At 40.0% G+C, this 26,092-nt stretch overlaps 1 protein-coding gene across 1 annotated transcript in view; it reads left to right on the forward strand.

Moving 5' to 3' along the window:
• The window catches only part of LOC126282443 (uncharacterized), a 148,317-nt gene that overhangs the window by 44,107 nt on the left and 78,118 nt on the right, over positions 1-26,092 (forward strand). Inside the window, exon 3 of the mRNA XM_049982098.1 lies at positions 15,174-15,386. Coding sequence (XP_049838055.1) covers positions 15,174-15,386 — 213 coding nt within the window. The remainder of the gene's footprint in view (positions 1-15,173; positions 15,387-26,092) is intronic.

Consider the following 26,092-nt stretch of genomic DNA (forward strand, 5'->3'; position numbering starts at 1 on the left):
CCGTGAAAAGAGGCAGGCACAGGGGTGACAGGAGGGCAGATGCAACAACGGTTCACTGATCTTGCTGGGCCGTGACGTCGATGGCAGGGTGTTGGCTGGAGACGACGAAGGATGACGTGGGCAGCAACCATGCATTGCGAAGAATCCCACGAAGTGACTACATGAGCGTCCTGTAGATTCGTCCGTGACAACGCAGAAATGGCACAAGGCGGAGGAAAGTACGACACTGCAGCAATGTACTGCAAAGACGCAGTAGATGTGAGTGGTGGTTCACCTTGTTGCAGCTCTACAGACAGACCACAAATCGTTCTCTGAGCGTGCGACAATTCAGCAGAGGCGCCGGCAATGTGGCCACTTAATGCTTCATTCTGAGTGCGGACCTCCTAAATTTGTGTGCTGATGTCTGGCAAATCAGAGAGCTGTTTAGTAATAAGCTCGAGCAGAGATGTACATGTGGAAAGTATAGTCAAGGAGGCTGAGAGCAAAGTCGTGCTGAACACATTTGAGCACAGAACATTAGAACCAGACACATGGCTGAGTGCAGCAGCCTACAGGTCTGGTGAAAGTTCGTAATGGTGTAGAAAGTCGAACACAATCATAGGGTCATCCACTTTGGCGATGTGGAAAGGCCAAGAGAAGGTGGCAACTGGTGATAGATGAAGCGACATCTTGATGGAGCCAAGGACCACGATAGAAGAATGGTTTGCAGCGATCAAAGTGAGGTTAGCAGCTGAAAGCATGTTGCCCATGTGCTTCGCCGGGATAATGCTGACGTCAGTGCCAGTGTCGATAAGAAAGCGAGTGCCCGATGCCAAGTCAGTGACTTAGAGGCACCGCGCCGCTGGTGCAAGTGGTGTGGTGTCAGACTGTAGGTTCCTTGAAGGATCATGGCGGGACGTAGTGCCTAAGTGTGCCTGCTGGTCTTGGTTGGGGAAGGCACAAGGTGTGTGGCATTTGCAGGCGTCCTTGTAAATAGCGTGGAACCAGCACAGCATGGCTGACTGCATCGGGACTGGTAGCCGATCGCGTTGCTGTTCGGCCGAGGTCGGCGGCTGTCGGGGGGTCATGGGTGGTACCTCATGTAGACTGCTAGGTGGCAGCACCTGACAGGCAGCTGAGGTTCTGAGGTGTGCGCACTGGCCTCTGCTGGCGGAGCATGGAACCGAAGATGCAGGTGTGCCAGTTGAGGGTGATGAAGATGTCATGCATGACAGGCAGTGTCGGTGATGAATGATAGCATAGGCTCTATCTGCCATGCGTAGGCGAGCCTCAAGAGGGTCAGCAACGTGAGATAGCTGGTGAAGTTGTAGGTCCAAAGTCAGTTTGACCATCCACAAAGTCCAAAGCGCAGTGTTCGGTAATGCTTAATCATCAAATAAGGCATGAAGGCACTACCAAAGCTGCTAAGGTGTGTGGTCATTGAGGTGCTCATCATGAATAATGTGGTGGATAGCCTCTGCTGGAGGGCGAGAAAGGCATTCGATGAGCAACATTTTCGTCATTAAATACCTGAGTGAGGCGGGTGGTGAGAGGAGCAGATCACTGATGAGGTCTGGATGAGCATGGAGGTGACTCACCAGGCAGACGAAACATGCAGTGTCATTCGAAATACTTTGGATATCCAGGAGGTGATCCACCAATGCAAACCAAGTCTAAGGGTTGTCCTTTTGCAAAGCAGGCAGCTTAGGAAACCTGCTGGGTAATACATGTTGATGCAGCACTGAAAGGCAAATATATAAGCGTGTGGGACAGGAAGCCTCCGACACCGGGAGTGCAATAGCGGTGGATGGCGCGTCACCCAAGGTCTGCGTGGGGAGGTGGCCACATGTAGCACATGGTGTAGAGTAAGCAGCTGCAACAGATGGCACGATGTGTTCCAATTGCAGGCCCGGTGACAAACACGGTGCGGGTATAATGGCTGGTGTTGTTGCAACAGCAGGTGGAAGGCAGTCACGGTGTTGCCATGTGACGGCTAATCTGGTAACCATCGTGGGTGGAACGGCCGGCACTATTACGAAAGTGAGCAGAAGGCAGTCATGATGTAACCACAGTGTGGCAGTCATGGAAACTAGCGCAGTTGAGGCGACCAGTGGCGTCAAGGAAGGGGGAAAGGGAGGGGGGGGGGGGGGGTAATGCGACACTGTGGTGGAGCCAGAAGGTGGTGGACCCAGTACCAGTGTGGGTTGTGGGTAGGATCAGCCTGCTCTGTTACGAAAGTGGGTAGAAGGCAATTGTGGTGCAACCACAATGCCACACTCAGGGAAACCGGTGCAGTCGTGCTGACCGGCGTTGCTGAAATGGCGTGGGGGGAAGGGGGGGTGGGGGTGCGACATAAGGTATATAAGAATGTGCAATCCCGTGCACTGGAATGTTCGAATCATGGTTCTGAAACTTCGTCGGCACATCAAACCAAACCGAAGGAGACTGCGTAGCTGAGGGATAAACCACAACATTCTTAACTGGCTGATCATTCACAATGTACTAGACAGTGTGCAGTGTCCATGTACTGGCCACTGGTGCATAGTTGCACTTGATGGTGACCATGCTGAGCTAGTGTAGTTTATGTGGCTGCCGGCATCATTGGGCATAGGTAATTGTTCACTTTTAACCAAACGCACATTAGGTACACTTGTAAGTATGCAAGCACAGTTAATAGGATGTGAGGCACTAGCACAGAAAGACTAGATCCATTGTTCTGAAGTCAATGTGGCCGGCACATGAATTTCGTTAATGATGAAAAGAAGCACCAATTAGTTCGCAAACATACGACGATGATGTCGGGGTTGTCACTGTGGATATTACGTGTCGTAGAGTGGCAGTAACATACTTTACATGTTGAATATACATTTATTTAAACTCATAAGAAAGAGAATACAACATGGCTGTACAAATGTAGCACACGGAGAGAACATAGACAAAGATAAAGGTGCTAGAGTCCAAAGAAATGGTGCTTTATGCCAGAGGTGCCACAAACCATTCTAAAAGCCACATACTTGGGAAAGATCTTTCATGTGTTAGATCACTTAAAATGTATCAATTTGTATTACACAAATATAAATAGTACGACAAATATGGTATGTAAATTAACTTGGCAGTTGCAAGTGTCAGCCAGTCACAGCACACACATGAACATCACTGTTTGATCACGCTAACTCAAACACAGGGGTCTGAGCACATTAAACATCCAAAGTTTAGAACTGAAACCACAAGAAACATTAAACTTACAGTGAGGTTAACATATACCACATTAAACATCTCTCCAGAATGTATATTTTATTACTATTTGCCACGTGGAGTGGCCATGCGGTTTGAGGTGCCCATGTCAAAGATTGTGCGGCCCCTCCCGCCGGAGGTTTGAGTCCTCCCTTGGGCATGGGTGTTTGTGTGTGTGTTGTTCTTAGCATAAGTTAGTTTAAGTAGTGTCTAACTCTAGGGACCAAAGACCTCAGCAGTTTGGTCCCTAAGAATTCACACACATTTGAACAATACGATTTGCTGTGGTAAACTGTCGGGAAATACTATGTCAGGGGATAAATAAGCGAACTATTGATCATGTCTTGAAGTTAGCTTTCGACTTTATTTAGTAGTTGATTATGAAATGGAAAGAAGAACAGTATGTAAACATTTGGCGATAGTGTAATATTGCCCCCCCCCCTTTCCAAAATCTTGGTTGTGGTGATATAGCATCCTGTAGAGCAAGATTGTACAGTGGTTAGCGCAATGGACTCGCATTCTGGATGATGATGGTTCACACCTGCGTCTGGCCATCCTGATTTAGGTTTTCCATGATTTCCCTAAGTCGCTTCAGGCTAGTGCTGAGATGGTTCCGTTGAAAGGGCCTGGCTGACTTCCCTGCCCAATCCGATGGGACAGAGACCTCGCTGTTTTGACGCTTCCTACCAATCAACCACCAACCAACCATTCTGTAGCATAGCCCAATGTCTAGGTTAAATATGATTGATTGATGTTGCAGCCGTCCCCAGTATTTAAACCGTGAGCCACGCCTGGATGTGACATAGAGGCGGACTTAGGGGATGATGAGTCAGTATTGCCAGTTGAAAGTTGCTGGCAACAATGGCTAACAACTTGTGAAACATAAATTTAATTGTTAAAGGCATGATGGGCCAATGATGCAACCTCAAAAGATTTAGTAATTTTTTGGCACTTCATCAAGACTGGGATCGGCATACAGTCACATCCCAAGTCGTTGATACTGCATAACAATCTTTACAGCTCTGGCTCATGAAACAATACATATGTCCAAGACCTTCCAAGTCAGCAGCCCAGGTCGTGTAAGACTGTCTCTGTTATTTATGATACTGATTAAACTGTAGCCTAGCTGCAACAAGGTGCTGCTGTTGCTGGCGATAGTATTTGGTTTACAGTTCACTAGGGCCTGACAGTGGTTACAAGCCTATTAGAAATACAGTAAGCAAAACAGTACAGTTAAAAACAGAAGAGACAGGATTTGCAGCTCTCCTCTGAAGACTCATCAAAGGTAGCACATGGTGATGAGGGCATAGCCATGGCCAATGATTGACGTTGTCGCTGATAAGCCACAAGTTGTTAGAGAGCAGCCTGCTGTTCTTGCTAGCACTGCCGTTGTTCTGATACTGCTGCTGATGCAGTGCCAGCCATTACTGGAGCCACACCTCCTGAGCTGCAAACTGCTGCTGCTATTGTTGATGCTGTTACTACTGAGACAGTGCTGCTGCCAATGCTCCTGGAAATTGGGATCTATAACAGTGGGAGTGCTTGCAAATATGTTGCTGAAGGTATGATATGATATGACCACATCACCACTTTTATGATCACTCTGATAAGAACATGTAATCTGTAAACAAACCCAAGTTCATTGTGCGCAATATGTGGAAGAAACAACAGTAATGACAGCCAGAAAGTCAATGTCCAAAAGCAGGGTCAGTAACGAATACCAGCTAAATGTGAATGGTAACTACTCATGCAGCATACTAATAAGACTGACTTGTTGTCACTTTCTTAACTCCATGCTGCTAGCAGATGGGGCTTCGTGACCTGCTGGTCATGCCTCTCATGCCTCTGGTGGCACTTCTCTGTCACTTGTTGTAATGCCTCTGTGCTGCTATTGATCTCGTCCGTTGGTGGTGACATTAAAGATGGGATTGCTTGCAGTGACATTGTAGGCAGCTTGAAGTCCTGAAACTTAGAACAGCCACAGGCCAGGTGGTATTGGACTACTGATAGATGGATGGAAAGATGGCGACCAGTGAAAGCATCCTTTGTGCTAAGTGCGAGAAAAAGTTAAAAATAAGGAATTCAGTGTTTTGTGTGAACTGTGGTGTGGAAAATTGTTTCACACGGAATGTGTGGGGCTTACCAACAGCAAAGATCGCATTCTAACAAACCCCAGTTCATTGTGAGCAATATGTGGAAGAAACAACAGTAATGACAGCCAGAAAGTCAATGTCCAAAAGCAGGGTCAGTAACGAATACCAGCTAAATGTGAATGGTAACTACTCATGCAGCATACTAATAAGACTGACTTGTTGTCACTTTCTTAACTCCATGCTGCTAACAGATGGGGCTTCGTGACCTGCTGGTCATGCCTCTCATGCCTCTGGTGGCACCTCTCTGTCACTTGTTGTAATGCCTCTGTGCTGCTATTGATCTCATCCGCTGGTGGTGACATTAAAGATGGGATTGCTGGCAGTGACATTGTAGGCAGCTTGAAGTCATTTACGCTACTCATGCTGTTGGGGAGTTTAATTATCCCAGTAGCCTTTTTTTATCTTCCACTGCTGCATTCCTTGCCACCAAGCAGTGACAATCGGCTCCTGAAACTTAGAACAGCCACAGACCAGGTGGTATTGGACCACTGATAGATGGATGGAAAGATGGCTACCAGTGAAATCATCCTTTATGCTAAGTGCGAGAAAAAGTTAAAAATAAGAAATTCAGTGTTTTGTGTGAACTGTGGTGTGGAAAATTGTTTCACACGGAATGTGTGGGGCTCACCAACAGAAAAGATCGCATTCTAAAGTGCTCAAAAGGTCACTTAAAATATGTTTGTGACAACTGTGAAGTGAGGTTAGCTGATGAAATCTCAGAAGACATTAATACAGCGAACCATGATCAAATCTTGTACTCTAAGCAGCAATGCAGTGTTGATCTAGTTGCATCAGTGAATAATCTTAGGCAAATTGTGAAAAAACTTACCAGTGATAACAAACAAATAAAAGAAAAACTAGACACTGTGATTGCCACAAACTCTAAGTTAGAAATATTGGTACCACGAAGTGAAGAAGCATCTCAACTATCGAGAAACACAGCTAGACAGTGTGCAGAGGACATAGAAAACAACATGTCATGTATTATGGCGGAAATAAAGAGGTAAACATCGCTAATCTAAGGCAAAGTTCAAATACTGGTTTGGAGTGTGTCAGAGAACCAGCACCTACCACTATAACCAATCACAATAGCAACAAAAGGCCTGCAAATTCATCACGTGGTTATTTTACAATGAGAAATAACATGGAAGACCCAAACATTGCTAAAGTGGCATCTAGTACAAATGTAAACAATGAGTGTGTCAGTGAAACTCAACCCCACTTTAAAAACAAACCAAATACAGACGTAAACAATCTGATCGATGAAAACTCTTCAGAAGGCATCAATACAGACTGGCAAGAAATGAAAAACAAGGAAGGATGCAGAAGAAATTTGGCTGTAACGAAACAAGGAAATGAACTGGCCAAAACCACTGAAGACACAGAAAAAGAAAAGAAAACATCTTACAAGACTGTGCTACAAAATGGAAAATCTGATGAACAGTGTTTGAGGCCCACTATACAAACATTTGTGAATGCCAGTACTAAAAACAGAAATAAAGCCATAATAGGTATTTGCAATGAAAAAGGAATGCTGTATGGTGACAAAAAAGTCTGGTTCCACCTAAGCAAACTAAGAGGTGGCACCACGGCTGAAACTGTAGCTGACATCTTACGGAACACTGTCCCAAATCACAACAATTTGACAGTTGAAAAACTGGAAACAAAGGGAATAAATAACAGCTTCAAAATTGGTGTTGATTTCGACCTAAAAGATAAAATAATGGACAACAGTATATGGCTGAAGAACATTGTGATAAAACGTTTTTTATTCTGGAGGATGCCCAGTGCACCAGTGCAATAAACTCCCAAGACCAAGAACATTCCAGTGAAAAAGAAAAAACCTTGAATATTTAGAAATGGCGAATGCATGGTGTAGAGAAACTACTATCCATGGTGGTGTGGTTGTGTATGTAAATAGTAAACTCAGCGCCAATAAAATTGACTTAAATAAATTTTGTGTAGATCTAGACGTAGAATTAGCTGCTTTGGGACTGTCAGATGCCAACTTAATTGTTTTTTCTGTCTACCGTTCCCCAGATAGAAATTTTGAAAATTTCCGCAGCCAGTTGGAAAGCTGTCTGTGTCACCTAGTGCACTTAGAGACAAAAATTGCTTTATGTGGAGACTTCAACGTACATATTGGAGAAGGTAATGATACAGAAAGAGCTTTCATGAGCTTAGTAAGCAGCTGTGGGCTATTTGTAGGAAACTCTCTACCAACAAGAGGAGCTATTTGTCTTAACACAATTGTGACACACCTAAATAGTTGGGGCTACAAAGTAAGTGTGGTGGACCCTATACTAGCAGATCACCATGCAGTGATCATGAAGTTATGGACAAACTCAGTAAGTACACAACAAATTCCCAGCTGGCATTCAAATTATGTATTCAGAAATAGAGTTATTACAAAGAAAAGCTTAGATGATTTCAAAACTACTGTGTCTTCTATAGATTGGCACAAACAATTGATGAATTGCCACCAAATTCTGCATTAAATCACATTTTCCAGACCCTTAAAGTGAAATTTGATGAACTTTTCCCATTAAAACCCAAGAGATATTCAAATACTAAATCAAAATGTAGACAAAAAACTAACAAAGTAAAGAGATGGTATACTCCTAGACTAGCCAAAATAAAATGTATTGTCCAAATACTAAATGACAAGGTCAAAGCTGCTAAAGATATAGATATTAAGGATAGACTGTACTCTAGTTATTTACAGACCAAAAGGATATACAAAAAGGAAGTAGAAAAAGCAAAGAAGGAAAGCAATGCCAGATTTATTGAAGAAGCTCGCAATCCTTGTAAAGCAGAATGGGATCTTGTTAATGAGCACAGGAAGAAGCCCACCTCTTGCTCTAATTTTGCAGTCCAGATGAGTTTAATGATTATTTTATAAAAATAGTGGAAAACACAATAGATGAAATTCCTGACTTTGGAACAGATCCTGCAGCTGCTGTGAAATTTGAGACTAAATGCAGCATAGTAATGTGGAAGAGAGTGTACCCAAAAGAAATAATAAAAATTGTAAAAAGCTACAAATCTTCAGAGAGCCCTGATATTTATGGCATGTCCTGTACTATGTTAAAAACTATAATCAGTGAAATTGCACAGCCATTAGCAGTAGTAATAAATAAAAGCCTCGATGCAGGGGAATTTCCAGACTTCCTGAAAATAGCACACACAGTGCCTGTTTACAAAAAAGGCAGTCCACATGAAGTGTCAAGCTACAGGCCCATATCTATAATACCAGTACTAGCAAAGGTGATGGAATCGCTAATTAAAGAACAACTATTAAGTTACTTTCTCTTTTATCATGCACAACATGTCTTTGGGAAGGGCAGGTCAACAACAGCAGCTGTACTTAGTTACAAATATAAGTCAGGGTTTTGAAGACAGTCTATAGCACTAGTACTCCGTGGCCTTAGTAAGGCATTTGACTGCATCCCATATAAGGCCCTGCTCAGAAAGCTAAAAACATATGATGTAGGGGGATCTGTCCTGCAAATTCTTGAATCCTACCTGAGAAACAGATGACAGATTGTCTCCGTGCAAGGAGCTGATTCGGGTGAGAAGAAGCTACAGCAAGGCGTGCCACAGGGATCGGTAATAGGGACTCTGCTGTTTCTTATCTTCATAAATGACATAGCCTCCAATGGGCACACCTTGGAGTTCGCAGATGATACAACCTTGTTCTCAAAAGGAGAGAATGTTGAACAAGCAGAAGTCTTGTTCAATGAAGCTAAGGCCTGGTTTATCATGAACAAAATGAAAATTAATGAATAAAAAACTCAGAGGATGATATGCAGCCTCAGCAGTACTGGAGCACTGGGTAACGCAGCAGATGTTAAGCTTCTGGGCTTTCTCATTGATACCAAATTAACCTGGCAACAGCACACCAAACATATATGTTCCAAACTTTCACGGATCCTGTACCTCTTGAGGAAACTGAAAAGTATAGCACCAGAACAGTACCTTCTAACTGTGTACTATGCAATGTTCCACAGCCACATCAATTATGGGCTGTTGTTTTGGGGCCATTCTGCAGGCTGCAAGAATGTGCTTTTACTGCAAAAGAAAGCAATGAGGATCATTACTTCAAGCAAAAAAACAGACCACTGTAAACCAATTTTCACCAGGTTAGGAGTCCTGACTGTTTACAGCCAGTATATATTGAACTGCCTCTTCAACATAAAGAGAAACCATGATATGTATAGAAAGAGAAATGAAGTTCTCAAATACAGCACTTGCAACAAAGACAGTATCGACATGCCAAGGTGTCGATTAGCAAAGAGACAAAACAACTTCCCACTGGTGGCCCTAAAATTGTTTAGTGCTCTGTCTGATCACATTCAGTCTTTACCATGGGAGCGGTTTAAAACTACTATTTTGTGTAAGCTAAAAGAGCAACCATTCTACAATATTGAAGAATTCTTCTCTAGTAATAGCATAGTGTTTACTTGAGCTGCAGCTTAGTTCCATGACTCCAACAACAACTGTTATATTTAATTTCATTATATACTTGTATCTATTTTATAGTTTTGACATTATTGTAATCTTATTTATAACTTAAATATGTCTTGAAGTATTAAATAACTATCATAGTAGAGTTGTATTCATGTATTTTGATAATGTATCTTGACACTGTCTGTCCAGCCGTGGCTGATGAATGACATAGAATTGGTAATAAACGTAATAATAACTGCTGATTAGGTGTGTTGCCTAGTTGCTCATAGTGTACAAAAGCTACTTGGCCTCACAAACATGAAAGTGTCTACATTCATACTGAAAGTTGTGAAGTAATTACCATCCCCCTCCCCCTCTCTCTCTCTCTCTCTCTCTGCACTATAGTTGGATGTATAGAAAACCACCGATTGCTAAAGGTATTGCATGCAGTCACTGAACTACATGCACTAATAGCTTGTGCTCTCCTGATAAGCTACTCTGTTAACCTCCAGCATTAACTAAATGAACTCTGAACAACATTCCATGCAAATGAATACAGCAATAAAATCATACAACTAGCTATGGGGTACAGTGAAGACAAAACTGACAAAGGAACAGAATTAAAACTATCTTAGAGGCATCAGTGCCAGTATAGGCAAGATTCTTTGCCACACTGGCATTAAGCCTATATTTCAGAATGGCTGCTAGATCTGAGATTTAGTAAGCCCCATGAAGCATTTCATGGGGACTGGCTTTCAAGAATTTCAGATTTCGTGAATGTGGCAATGTCTGTGTTTGTGAAGAGTGCAGCTCATGTTCTAATGGTTAGGATTGTTACCTATAGATTGCGGGGTCCCAGGTTTGATTCCTGGCCAGGTCAGAGATATTCTTCACAAGTAGACTGAGTGTTTGTGTTGTCCTAATAACTTCATCTTATCTTCATCACAAAGATATGCAAGATGTCGAAGTGTTGTCAAATAGAAAGACTTGCACAGGTTTGCCTAATAATTGCAGGTGGAGTCTCCTGGCCAATAATGCTATAAGATCATTTCATTGTATTTATATATGTGAAACTGGTACACTGATTAATATTTGCATGTGGGAGCATTAATGTTATGCGCAACTGGGGCAACACAGCAGGTCAGCAACAGCCCATTACAGTTTTACTTTGAATGATGATAACAGAATTTAATTTTCACATGCCTCAGAACTTTCGTATGCCTCAGTACTACATGCATTCTCTTTCAACCAGTACTTCAGGTTTCTAACTCTGATACTAAGACATTAATCAAAGACAAAAATAGTCAACTAGTTGGGTTGCCAAATCTAGCTGGGACTCATGAGGACATTCAGAGATGAGGATGTGGAAATGAAGTAAATTTTTTTTAAATATAATTACTTGTTATTTAGAACATAATTACATGGAACTTGTCCTTTGAAAAGGCATGGCTGACATCCTTTCTCATCCTTCCGTAATCGGATGGGACTAATAACCTCGTTGTTTGACCTCTTCCACAAATCAACCAACCAACCAACATGGAACTTGTTGCAGCAAAAGTAGTTGGTACACCATATTTTTCAGAAGATTTCATCCTTTTTGGCAAGTCTTTTTTCTCTTTTGGGTATTTTATAAAACTCCATTCAAGTCAGCTTGTAATTAAATTGGTTCTGTAAGATTGATTCCATATTCCTTTGCAACAGTTGATTTCTTTAATCAGTCCACTGGGTCAACATCAGTGAAAATGCTCTTTCCACAGTGGCATTGTGTGTGGGAATAGAAAACAAATACTCACATAATTTTAACAGTTGGAATTTGCATTCAGGATTTTCGGTTTCCTTAAGAAAGTAAATCCACCTTTCTTCCACAGAGTGCTTAAACTTCCATTCTTCTGAGTTGAAATCTTCACAGCATTTTCAGTCAGATATATAATAGTGTTTTCAGTCATCACCCAATCTGTGGTTTCAGATAGCATCATCCAATCAAAAACTCGATATTTATTAAAAGATATAGCCCATTTCTCTAACTAATCAAATGCTGTGATATAGAAAGCCATTGTCTCTTCCTCTAATTTCGAAATCACATTAATTATTTCTTGGTAATTTCTTCAAATTCATCTCTGCATGCCAATAAAACTGGCAGTCTGTCTTTCATTCAGCCATCTTTGAGTGATGATTAATATATTTCTTATTTAAATTATCAAGACTTTATTCTTGTAAATGCTTTTTATATTTTTTTCAAACAGAGCCAAGTTTGACTACAGAGATGTGAAGTAAATTTCACTGATCAGACTACTGAAAAAACCTTAAATTAATTTAGGTGGCCTGAATTCAGCGTTAAAAGATTGTTTTAATGGAATCCAAAGCTTAAGAATTCTTGTTTTTTAGTGAGGTTGAAGAGTCTGATAATTGACATCAATGTATAAGCTGAGCTCTTTCAGCTTCCATATCCTTACCATGTTTATTGAAAAATAATTAAATATTTTCATGAGGATTATTTCGATGTTGACAGTTAAGACTCCAGCAACACTTGACATAGTATTGTGGAGAATATGAATAGGGCATCCAATTCCTTCTACATTTTTTTATAGTTCTTCTTTGGTTTGGTGAAACACATTCTGCTGGCCGCATTAACGAAACCCTCGAAGTTCATATTTGTACTGTCCCTGTAAAAAGTGATTAATTTAGATAAATTAATTTTTTTGAATGGAATTTACAGTTGTCTTAAAGTGTGTAGACAAATCTTTGCTGTTGTCTCCAATGTTTCGTTATTTAGTGAATCAAATTTCAACAGATCCCATTGGATTCCATTAGTTTCAGTAAAGCATTGAACAGCTAAAGGAAACTCTCTTCGAAATCATGCTGAGCGATCACATAATTGTTTCCATTTTATAAAATACCTTTACAGCATAAGCATGTTGTGCTCCTGTTCACTGCTTCATTGTAATTAACAATGTATTAAAGTTTTCTACAAGGTGGTGATAGCATCTTCCTCCTGACTCCCACCAAACCAACATAAGCACTGTTGCCAAATTGCGTGATTCACTGCCACACCCTGTGGTGTGCATAGGTCATCTGGGTAGAATGACTCGCACACATCATATTAGGTTTTGGTGCTCCAACATGGACGGAGGAATTGTGGCAGTGCAAACAAATTAGTGATATATATACTTTATTGCACTATGATACTTAACTAAAGCTGTACAGTGAATAAAGTGTCAACAAGACTATGTCCACCCTGGGCACCACACTGTCAATTACCGTAGTAAACACTTGTCCCTATGCGAAGGCTGAAGGTGACTCCACTTGTAGACTAAGTCTTACAGGCTGATAATCACTTTCAGCTGGAGCTACGAACTGCAATCCTGGCACTCCTTACCAGAACTGTCGTATGCCAGTGCCGAACATGAACTGTCTGTAACTGCCTGTGGCCGCCCCTTATTACAACAAGGAAGTCCACCTCATTGGTGATATTGCTGATTGGGCTTTGCTTGTGGTTGGCAGCGAACTTCAAAGTGCTGCCTGTGGCGCCAGTTGGGAGCTGTCTCAGCATGCCAGATCTGGTTGCGTCCATTGGCGAGTACACAACACCCTAGTACACAACACTCTGTACTTTCAATATGAAACACACAGCACCAATGTGTTGTTCCAGGACTGAATTAATAAATTTGACAAGCTGTACTTCAAATTCACAACACCTAATGAAATTATGAAAATTGCCAGTTTTTTTTAAAAAAAAGAGAGAAAAAAAGAAAAAAAAAAGCTCTTCTGGCTTCGAGGGAATAACAAACAAGGCACTAAAATTATGTGGTCACTTAATCAGCAACATAATGTGCTTTTTCACATAACCAGTTTTTCCAAACAGAGCCAAGTTTGACTGCAGAAATGTGAAGTAAATTTCACTGATCAGACTACTGAAAAAATCTGAAATTATTTTAGGTGGCCTACCTCAGCGTTAAAAGATTCTTTTAATGGAATCCAAAGCTTAAGAATTCTTGTTTTTGAGTGAGATTGACGAATCTGATAATCGACATCAATGTATAAGCAGAGTTCTTTAAGCTTCCATGTCCTAACTATGTTTATTGAAAAATAATTAAATATTTTCATGAGGATTATTTCAGTGTTGACAGTTAAGACTCTAGCAGCACTTGACATAGTAATGTGGAGAATTTGGGTAGGAGTCATTCCTTGTCATCCTTTCTGTTAAATCTCACTGGACCCCGGGTCAGGGCAACTTTTCCAAACTCTACACTTTTTCCTAAGCCTTACCAGTTCTTTTCCTTCGTCCCTCTTCCTTCGCCTTCAACCCTTCTGCCTGAAGAAGGGGCCACTGACCCCAAAAGCTTGCAAACTGTAATACCTTTGCATGTGTTCTCCTGGTGCTACTTGGAAAATAGAGTTTTCATATATCTTATTACATTATATTTTCAAAAATTGATTATTTTCATTGATAACTCAATTAGTAGGTGTAAATCGTTCAGCTCAGTTTAGCATATTATGTGCTGAGAAGCATCTCATTTTGTGTCGGCCTCAAGTCAAGGGCATTGGCTTATTCTGCACATTTTCACCTCCTGATGTCAGATGGAATTACTGTACAGGCAGTGAACCATAAGTAAATAAAGCATTTATTCAACAGAAGGGATAAGTAAAAACATGTAAAGTAGACAGCTGTACTTCTTGGAGAAGCATTTTAAAGTATCTTGGATTTCTTACATTCACTTCCCAGTACATTTACTTCTTAATACTTTTCGTTGCTGAATATGAAAATCAGTTTCAACCCAACTGTGATGTACACAGTCACAATACAAGACACAAAAATAATTTTCATGTAGACTTTGCCTCTTTGTCCAGGGTTCAGAAAGGAGTTGTATACTCTGGTGGTAAGACATTCAACAGGCTCCTGTCTAACAAAAGGCAGGAAATTGGGAATCCCTACCAATTCAAAAGAAAATTAAAAAGATACTTCATTAGACACTCTTTCTATAAATTATCTGAGCAGGTAATTACAGACTGAAAATTTTAGTTACATAAAGTTTGTAGTAAAGCTGTATGACAAATAATAATGTACTATAAATAGGTCCCTGTCTTTATAGATGTAAAATATTTTATTTGAAAAATGACATTACAATCAAGTAAATAATAGCATGTAAACAGCAGCCATATAATAAAACAGAGAGGCAACACCTGTTTTCAAAGTAGCAGCTTCATTATCAATTTCAGTTAGCAAATTTAGATGGCATAAGCATGAATAGTATTAAGCAGAATCATGATACTTTATTGTTAATATAGTATACAGGCTAAGTTTTTATTATGTCTTTGTCTCATACTCTTTCTTGATGAATAAATGAGTTTGATACGCAGGCTCACTGCGGCTGTTTGTGCGCCTATCATGCCTGGGTCAGACGCTGGTGACAGAGTTTGATGCAGACAGCACTGTGCTGTCGCTCAATACAGCAGACACCAGCCCTGCCTGCCCTGGCTGCTTCTCAAGAGCTGAGCCAACAGACCCACGAGCCTCAGACGTGTACCCTGCACCGCCTCTACTGTCTGACCACGAGCCCTGCTGTCCCAAAGGTACAGTAAAACACAACAACAACACCTATGGCTGTGTCAGGACATATTCCACCATTGCTACAATTTAAGTTAAACATTCTCTCAGTAAAAGCATTTCCTCTCTGGTACAAAACTGACTGATTAGCTGAAATATTATGTATTAACCTCCAAAAGTACATGTATGTAATCTAGTTAGTCTTGTCATTTTCTGTAACAATATTTCTACAGCTTCACTAGCACAAATAACAACCTCTAATTATCTGGACTTCAACAGGGTTGACACCATTTTTCATGAAGTAAGATTTCTGAGTCCCCAGTTCAATGAGTAGTGCCATGTTTGTTTGTTGATTACCACTGACAAATCAGGAAAAGACTGAAACATTTCAAAAAGCAACAAGGTTATGCCAAACTTTGCATCCACATCTGATGGTTTCACCTTAAATAGTGTCACATGTCTCACTCAAAGACATAATTCAAGGATGTTTGAAAACTTTATCCAGGACTTAGATACTCAGCATTGTGATCAGCTGTTTGATTCGTTAGCTTGTGTGTGTGTGTGTGTGTTTGTGTGTGTGTGTGTGTGTGTGTGTGTGTGTGTGTGTGTGTGTGTTCCTCTTTCTTTTTATGATGAAGGCTGTAACGTGTAAGCATCTTTTAATTGTGCCTGTCTGCAACTTAATGTGTCACCTTTACAGTATGTAGCAATCTATCTTTTCCTTACATTGTTGATATTTCTGTCTGAAGTTTCCATCATTTGGCAAAACCAAATAACCTTTATTGAAATTAACAATTTTGATATAAAAAACATTACATGTTAAAAAGTTATAGAACATTAAGTTTGTATAAAATTAACGACCAAATACACTCCTGGAAATTGAAATAAGAACACCGTGAATTCATTGTCCCAGGAAGGGGAAATTTTATTGACACATTCCTGGGGTCAGATACATCACATGATCACACTGACAGAACCACAGGCACATAGACACAGGCCACAGAGCATGCACAATGTCTGAAAGGGACATAGGTGACTTGTCAGTTTCAAGCTACTTCTAATTGTAAGTATATAAAATAATTACAGGTATTTTGTAATTTTAAGTACCACAAAATGCTCTAAAATAATCATGTTGAAAGTAAAGTACAATTAAGAATAAGTATTTGCTTAAAGTACTTGTTTTAGCATGACAGAATAATATTTAACATCAAGCACAGTTATTTGTGACAGGCAGTCATAAATTCTTCTACACTGTAATAATATTTAATTGCTAGGTATTTTTTTTAATGATCTCCAAATTCTTCTGGTTCATAATTTTTAAATTTTTCACCGACTTTATTTCCCAGCCTCATACCCATATAGTAAGGTGTCTTCTCCAGCAGTTTTAGCCTATGAGTTGGTAACTTATACTGATATTTGTTTCTTGTTTCATAATCATGCTTAAACAGGTTATCCTCAAAAAGTTGTGGGTTTTGTTTAGAAAACTTAATTGTCTCATAGATATAGAGGCCAGGAACAGTCATAAGGTCAGAGTCTTGAAAAGAGGTCTGCACGATTGTCTTTTTTTCTGTCCCTGTCATGACTCTAATGATTTTTTTTTGTAGCCTAAAGACTCTCTGTAAGTTTGTTTTCTCTGATCCCCCAAAAATTATACCTAATTATATCTAATAACATATTCAAAATATGCATGATGTACAACTTTTTTCACTGTTGTTTCTATTATACTGCTTATAACATTCATTGCAAATATTAGACTATTTAGACATGTAAATAAAATAGAAAGAAACTTCCACATGGGAAAAATATATTAAAAACAAAGATTCCAAGACTTACCAAGCGGGAAAGCGCTGGCAGACAGGCACAATGAACAAAACACACAAACACACACACAGAATTACTAGCTTTCGCAACCAATGGTTGCTTCTTCAGGAAAGAGGAAAGGAGAGGGAAAGACGAAAGGATGTGGGTTTTAAGGGAGAGGGTAAGGAGTCATTCCAATCCCGGGAGCGGAAAGACTTCCTTTAGGGGGAAAAAAAGGACAGGTGTACACTCGCACACACACACATATCCATCCGCACATACACAGGAAACCACAAAGTGAAGTTTTCTGAAACAGAAATTTTATCTACAATGTCAAATTATCGTCCACGTCTATGTAGAGAAGCAATCGAAATTTATAAGCATCAGGATAATTTTAATAGGAAATAGGAGGCAATGAAACTTAGTGACATATGGACAGTAGCTGTGCAGAATCGCTAGACAATTTTATCTTGGACGAGACGACAATCAACAGTTAAGTTTTATCACTGACAAAGATTATTCTGCTCATCATGTATTACTTTGACCATGCTCCCCTTCCTACAGTATTTATGTTGCTCTTGGAAGTCTGATGGTCAGTCGGCAAGACTCAGCAGAGGAATGCCTCTGAGGATATCCAGTGCAGTCCTGGACGAAAAGTCAGGGACGGAAAAGTTTCTTGGGCCATGACCTCACACCTTACCAGCAACTATGTCATCTGGTCATGAAAGCCTTCATTCTGTGATCATCAGTGTAAGATGTAAATTTAAGTATCATTTCATAAATTTCATTGTACTCAAAACATGTTATCTACAAAGGATAGGAAAATAGTTCTTTGAGCAGCAAGTAACACACTATTGTGTTGATATTTATCTTGAAGTATCAAGGGTGCCCATAATTATCGACCAAACTATTAAATTCTCGTTTGCTGCAGAGGTCCAATGGTTGTGTTTTTTGGGTTCCCTGGATTCATTTGCAAATATTAGGATTCATCCACCACTCACCACAACAACTCATTAATTCCTCTTATTGACCTAACACTGACCCTTATGTAGAGTCTTGATTATTCATTGTGTATTCAGATTATTACAGTCAGCATTTTATATAATTCACAATGAATAAAAAACTTTTACAAATGAATTTACATGTAATGTGTTCAGCAAAAAACATTGACATTTTTACATAAATATTTTTGTAAAATGTAGAGTTTTCCAATACTAAATTTTGTAAGATGAATATTTTTAGCTATTATTATTACAATGTGTTAGTTTTCATTAAAAATAAATTAATATTTTATTTGCCTACAATAGTGCTAACTACAGTCTTAATTTCTTGAATCTTTAATAGATCAGTGCATGGAAACACATAGTAGAAAACAGTGTTCACCCTAGCTTTCAAGCACTAGCTCTCCTTTTTCTGTATGGCTGTGTGTATCAATGTGTCTACTTTTCCTAGAAAAAGAGCTAGTGATAATGCTGTTTTCTGTCATGTGTTTCTGTGCTCCATACATCAATCTGCTCTAGGCAATTGCTTTTTCCTTAGTCAGAAATTTACATTATTGTTATATAATCTCAAGTCTTTATTATTTTATATAAATAAAAGTGCTCCATTTCATGTTGAATACTACAAAAGTATTATTCAACATGGGAAATATACACTCCTGGAAATTGAAATAAGAACACCGTGAATTCATTGTCCCAGGAAGGGGAAACTTTATTGACACATTCCTGGGGTCAGATACATCGCATGATCACACTGACAGAACCACAGGCAACAGAGCATGCACAATGTCGGCACTAGTACAGTGTATATCCACCTTTCGCAGCAATGCAAGCTGCTATTCTCCCATGGAGACGATCGTAGAGATGCTGGATGTAGTCCTGTGGAATGGCTTGCCGTGCCATTTCCACCTGGCGTCTCAGTTGGACCAGCGTTTGTGCTGGACGTGCAGACTGCGTGAGACGACGCTTCACCCAGTCCCAAACATGCTCAATGGGGGACAGATCTGGAGATCTTGCTGGCCAGGGTAGTTGACTTACACCTTCTAGAGCACGTTGGGTGGCACGGGATACATGCGGATGTGCATTGTCCTGTTGGAACAGCAAGTTCCCTTGCCGGTCTAGGAATGGTAGAACGATGGATTCGATGACGGTTTGGATGTACCGTGCACTGTTCAGTGTCCCCTCGACGATCACCAGAGGTGTACGGCCAGTGTAGGAGATCGCTCCCCACACCATGATGCCGGGTGTTGGCCCTGTGTGCCTCGGTCATATGCAGTCCTGATTGTGGCGCTCACCTGCATGGCGCCAAACACGCATACGACCATCATTGGCACCAAGGCAGAAGTGACTCTCATCGCCGAAGATGACACGTCTCCATTCGTCCCTCCATTCATGCCTGTCGCGACACCACTGGAGGCGGGCTGCACGATGTTGGGGCATGAGCGGAAGACGGCCTAACGGTGTGCGGGACCGTAGCTCAGCTTCATGGAGACGGTTGCGAATGGTCCTCGCCGATACCCCAGGAGCAACAGTGTCCCTAATTTGCTGGGAAGTGGCGGTGCGGTCCCCTACGGCACTGCGTAGGATCCTGCGGTCCGGTCCCACCTTCCGCCGACCACTGGCGATAACATCGATGTACTGTGGAGATCTCACGCCCCACGTGTTGAGCAATTCGGCGGTACGTCCACCCGGCCTCCCGCATGCCCACTATACGCCCTCGCTCAAAGTCCGTCAACTGCACATACGGTTCACGTCCACGCTGTCGCGGCATGCTACCAGTGTTAAAGACTGCGGTGGAGCTCCGTATGCCACGGCAAACTGGCTGACACTTACGGCAGCGGTGCACAAATGCTGCGCAGCTAGCGCCATTCGACGGCCAACACCGCGGTTCCTGGTGTGTCCGCTGTGCCGTGCGTGTGATCATTGCTTGTACAGCCCTCTCGCAGTGTCCGGAGCAAGTATGTTGGGTCTGACACACCGGTGTCAATGTGTTCTTTTTTCCATTTCCAGGAGTGTAGAATGAGATGTAACAGTATTATGAAAAGGACAGTTCTACTCACCATATAGTGGAGATGCTGAGTCGCAGATAGGCACAAAAATACTGTCAGAAAATGAGCTTTATGCCACAAGTTCTTCATCAGGGGTAGAACACACACACACACACACACACACACACACACACACACACACACACACACACCACTTTAGTGTACCCCATTCCTACCCTGCTATCCCTCCCCCTCCCCACTTCAGCCTGCTTCTTACTCCCGCCACCCAGTTTCAGGTCTCATCAAGTTTATGTAAGTTTCATTTGTTTGTGTGTGTGTGTGTGTATGTGTGTGTGTGTGTGTGTGTTCTATCTTGGCTAAAGGCCTTGTTGGCCGAAAGTTCATTTTCTGACAGTCTCTTTGTTGTGCCTATCTGCAACTCAGCATCTCTGCTATATGGTGAATAGAAACTATCTTTCTCATAATGAAAGTATTATTTCCCTATATGATGGTCATATTGTTCTCTCACCTTATGAAATTTCAGTTAACTTATTTTATTCTTTTGACCAGATATTGATTTCATGACCATTATATAATGATCAGTGTAAATTGAAAAAAAAATAAAAACTAATAGCAATACACACAACAAAGTTACAGTGTGTTGTGATGTATACTAAAGAGATGTGTCATGCATTATACTGGTGAGACTCGGCCTGTCACATTAAACACTTCAAGAATAAGGCAAACAGTATCTGGAACATTATTAAACAAGAAACAGACAGAAATAGAGACCAAAATGAAATTGAGGCCCCAGAAATGGCAGAAGTGGTGACAATTTCAAATCATTGGCCACCAAATCCAATGACTACTTCCTCACAGTAGTGTCAAACATTGCATCTACTAATAAATAACAAAATACAGTTGCATTAGATTTACTTGTGCAGACACTGAAAGCAACACCAATACAAATTCGTTTCAAAAATACAACTCCTAATTAGATTACAAAATTTTTGATACCACAGTATTGCAATTCTGCTGACTAAAATGGTATTTTTAGCAGAATATCAAAATCTTACTCTGTCTTGTTGGGGAACCGTTAAGCTGTATTTTTAATCAATCACTAACTTGGGGTTTATTTCCTGACAGACTTAAATATGCTGTAGTAACATCTACCTATAAAACTGAAGTTGTGCAAGCCACCTCTAATTACAGATTTATTACTCATTAAGTATTTTCAAAAGTGTTGGAGAAGGAGAAAGTGGTTTATGATACATACTCATTTAATTCAGTTTTGTCTCATTTAAGTATTAAATGCAGAGGAACCATCTTGCCAAAGCCTCTGATTGTGTGGATCAGAATATTGTACATGGCAAACCAATTTGTTATAATAATAATGGTATTCCTAGTGGGCACAGCTCAGATGATAGTTGAAACAGTTTAACCCTTAATTTCACAAATACTGATATTATGCAATGACAAACACAGAAGCAGACATTAATGGCCACAGACTAAATGCAACATAAAGTGTAAAATTGCCTGGGCTCCAGTAGGAATCAACACACAGATAAACTGATCTAGAACCTTAGTCCAGCATGTTATGCTCTTATAAGCATGTTTCATTGTTACAACAAAAGATGAGAGTGTTTGCTTGTTTTGCATTTTTTCATTCCCTGTTGTCTTGGGCAATTATATTCCAGGACAGTGCACCTGAAGTAAATAAAGTGTTTATTCAGCAGAAGTAAATATTATGTAAAGTAAGTAACCACACAGCTTGCAGAAACATTTTTAAGTGTCTTGGCATTTGTACACACTGTTTGCAACACATTTACTCCTTCATGATTTTTGTTGATGACAATAAAAATCAGTTTTTAGCTGACTGTGGTTTACACAGTCACAGTTCAAGACACAGAAATAATTTTCATGTAGACTTTGCCTCCTTGTCTACAGCACAGAGTGAAGTTATGTACTCTGATGGGAAAATATTCAACAGGTTCTCATCTATTCTGCGGTATTAAGACAAGTTGTAGTTTAATGCTGTTACCAAAAATATTGAAAATTCTTGGCTGATTTACTTCAAACTTTTACACGATAGTCTAATAAACAGACATAAGCTGCACGTTTTATGTGGAAAAGGCTGTAAGATTGTTAGCAAAAATTTCTACATGTTCTTCACCAATTTACTTCAGATTTTTACATAGTACTCTAATAAGCATTTGAACGGACAAAGCCTATATATTTTTAATGTATGTAGATATGTCTGAACCACTGTATAAAGACAAGGTAATGTTTAACATTCTTTCCAAAAATCTGGGAAAGATCCTGGCCGATATACTTCATATTACTCAATACTTTACTAAACATTCAGATGGACAGAAGCTACATATTTTTTAAATATATTTTTATATATAAATATGCATTTAATGTATAATGTATAAGGAGAAAACTTGTTAGAACAAATCTCAGAGGTTCTTTATCTGTTAACTTCAAATTTTCACAAAATAATTTAAAACAATTTGGACAGCCATAGACTTTAACTTTTTAAAATACATATAGTATATATAAATATATGTAAGAAATCTTGAAAAGTTACTGGTTGGTTTACTGTAGATTTTTGCACATTTAATACACATTCAGTTGGACATAAACTATATATTTTTTGAACAACACTTACAGGTTTTCTGCTAAAACTGAGAAAAAATGTGCTGTGCTATTCTGTAAAAATGTGTGGTTTAGTTTTCTTTCTCACAGTCAGTGTAACCTATGATATCAGGGTATTTATTTATTTATTTATTTATTTATTTATTAATTTCATGTTCCGTAGATCCAGTTAGTGAGTCAATCACAAGGATATGGAACGTGTCAAATTGTACAAGTTTCAATTTAAACTTACAATAAATACAAGGGCAATTCAATGCCAAATTGTACATAGTCTAAGTAAGACATACTATAAATACAGTAATATATACAATGTCAGCTAAATAACATAACAACTATTTAACAGAAAAAAGTTTCAAATAAAGGTTACAAATAAGAGCACAAGGTTAAATCAGACATTAGGCCTACATGAGTAAATACAGGTACAGCCAATTTGTTGTTGCAAAAACTGTGATTATGCTCAAATGCTCAATAAAATCAATTGAACTAGTTCTAGACACATTAAGTTTAGAAATGATGTACACTTTCTTTCAAATATTCATCCACAGTATAAAAAGATCTCTCTGTCAGGTAATCTTTGAGAACTTGTTTAAATTTTGGCAGTTCTGTATGAACACATTTGATATGTAGTGGGAGAGCATTGAACAGCTTAATGCTGGAGTAGTAAACTCCTTTTTGTACCAGAGTGAGACGTTTCATTTCGACATGTAGATTGTTTTTGTTTCTGGTGTTATAGCCATGGAATTTACTGTTGTCTTGGTAGATAGAATAATTTTTGCACACAAAGGTCAGCAAGGAAAAAATATACTGTGAGGCAGTTGTTAGGATACCTATCTTTCGAAACAAGTGCCTGCAAGTGTGTCTTTGATGGACACCACACATTATTCTGATTGCTTTTTTTTGGACGGTGAAAACTTTTTTTGCAAGTGGTTGGTTCCCCCAGAACATGATAGGATATGACATCAATGAGTGGAAGTAGCCAAAGTAGGCAACCTTAATGGCGTCAACTTCAGCCACTGAAGAAATTACCCGTAATGCAAATGTTGCCGAGCTAAGTTTCTTACATAGATGTAGAATGTGAACTGACCAATTACATTTACTGTCTATGTAAGCACCCAGGAATTTTGTATCTTCAACTTTCTGTATTGGTTGATCTCTACATTTTATGTTAATTTCATTGAGATTACTTTGTGATGTATGGAACCTCATATAATGAATTTTATTTGCATTGAGTGAGAGGCCATTTGAGGAGAACCAATTTAAGATGTCATTAAAGACAGTATTTGTAGTTTGTTCAAGATTGTGATCTATCAAATCATCAATTAGAATTGTGGTATCATCAGCGAACAGGGTAAATTTGCTGTTTGTCTCAGAACAAAGAGGAAGATCATTGATGAAGATGAGGAACAGCAATGGGCCCAAAACGGAGCCTTGAGGCACCCCACATGTTATTGTGCCCCACTCAGACGAGGCAGGTTTTCCGGAAGAGCCATTTAGCATTACTGTCTGCTTCCGATCCTTCAGATACGATTGCGGCCACAAGCCAACAGTACCACCTAAACCATAGTATTCTGCCTTTTTCAAAAGAATTTGGTGGTTTACACAGTCAAAGGCTTTCGTAAGTTCACAAAAAAAAAACCACTGGAGACATTTTTTTGTTAATGGCTTCCAAAACTTGGTTGCTGAAAGAGAATATTTCCTGTTCGGTACAATGACCAGCACGAAAACCAAACTGATTTTTGCTTAAGATACTGTGGAAGTTGAGATGATCCGCAATCCTCCCATGTATGAGTTTCTCAAGAACCATTAGACAAATTTTTCCTGGACATCGACAGAAAATCTTTATTGATGACTTGCATGAGGACTGAGGTCTGCCCATACATGCCAATAGTGGAAGTTTACAATCTGATTTTGTTGAAACGATGCCTCACCTACGAACAGCACAATTGCACTAAAATTAAGGTTGTCACTTTGTTTAATAAATCTTTTGCATGAGATGGCCTGTGCATGAAAATCAGCTGCTGATAGTGCCTGTGCACACTGTAAATGGTATGGATACAGCTGGTCCTCATGTAAGACTCACTAGACAGTCATGTGGTCAACATTCAGTGTTTCAGCTACATGTCTTGTATTGACACTAGGGTTGTCGTCAACTACATAAAAAATTTCCGCCTTTTCATCTAGTTCATACATGAAATGGGCATCTGCCATCTGTGCATTTGTGTACACTGCCATTGCATGAGCCTGGTCTGTGATTAACTCTACATAATAACCAATGTATCTCATACAACAATAGGGACATGTAAAACAAAACACTGGTGGCGCTCAACATAACCAGATGTCACCAAGAGTGCATGTTCCTCCTGATTCTAATGTTCTGGTCTAGTGTGTTTCACATGATTAATGAGTTAGAGAAAATGAGCTGCAACATGGAAATAAAGCATTTTGAGACCCATGTCCTCATGACATCATTTCTTCATCTATGTGTGAGGAATGTGTCCTGCAATTTGTGCCATATATTTTTGCTACATCCTGTATATACACACATTAAAGAAAGTTTTGCATCACCCCAGTTCCCAGAACTCCTGTATCACAGACACAGTCCCTTTGACGGTGCATAGATGTCACTAAACCCACCCAAAGATATAAACAACCATGCATGAGCAGTGCCTGTTAGATGGAGGGGGCCTGACAGCTGATCAGTTCCAGTCATTCCACCAGGAAGGAGTTACATGGCTCATGTTGTCTGTAGTTCAACCATGCCTAGATGGACAATATCACAGTTTGATCATGCCCGCATGTATTGTAAATTGTTACTGGTTTGATACAGCTCTCAGTGCTATTCTATCCTGTGCAAGCCTCTGCATCTCTTAGTAACTACAGCAACCTACATCTTTCTGAATTGGTTACTTTATTCATCTATTTGTCCCCCTCTACTATTTGCATGCAAACTTCAGTCCAGCTTACAAAGTGACATTGCCTCTTTTTCCACAGGATAACCACAGCATTGTCTGCCCCCAGTAGCTGAGTGGTCAGTGCGACAGAATGTCAATCCTAAGGGCCGGGTTTGATTCAAAGCTGGGTCAGAGATTTTCTCTGCTCAGGGACTGGGTTTTGTGTTGTCCTAATCATCATCATTTCATCCCCATCAATGCGCAAGTTGCCAAAGTGGTGTCAAATCAAAAGACTTGCACCCAGTGAGCGGTCTACCTGACGGGAGGCCCTAGTCACATAACATTTACATTTACCACACCATTTATGAAAAGACTATTTAACATCTGTACGATCTTA

This window comes from Schistocerca gregaria, chromosome 7, assembly GCF_023897955.1.
Source record: "Schistocerca gregaria isolate iqSchGreg1 chromosome 7, iqSchGreg1.2, whole genome shotgun sequence".
Taxonomy (NCBI): domain Eukaryota; kingdom Metazoa; phylum Arthropoda; class Insecta; order Orthoptera; family Acrididae; genus Schistocerca; species Schistocerca gregaria.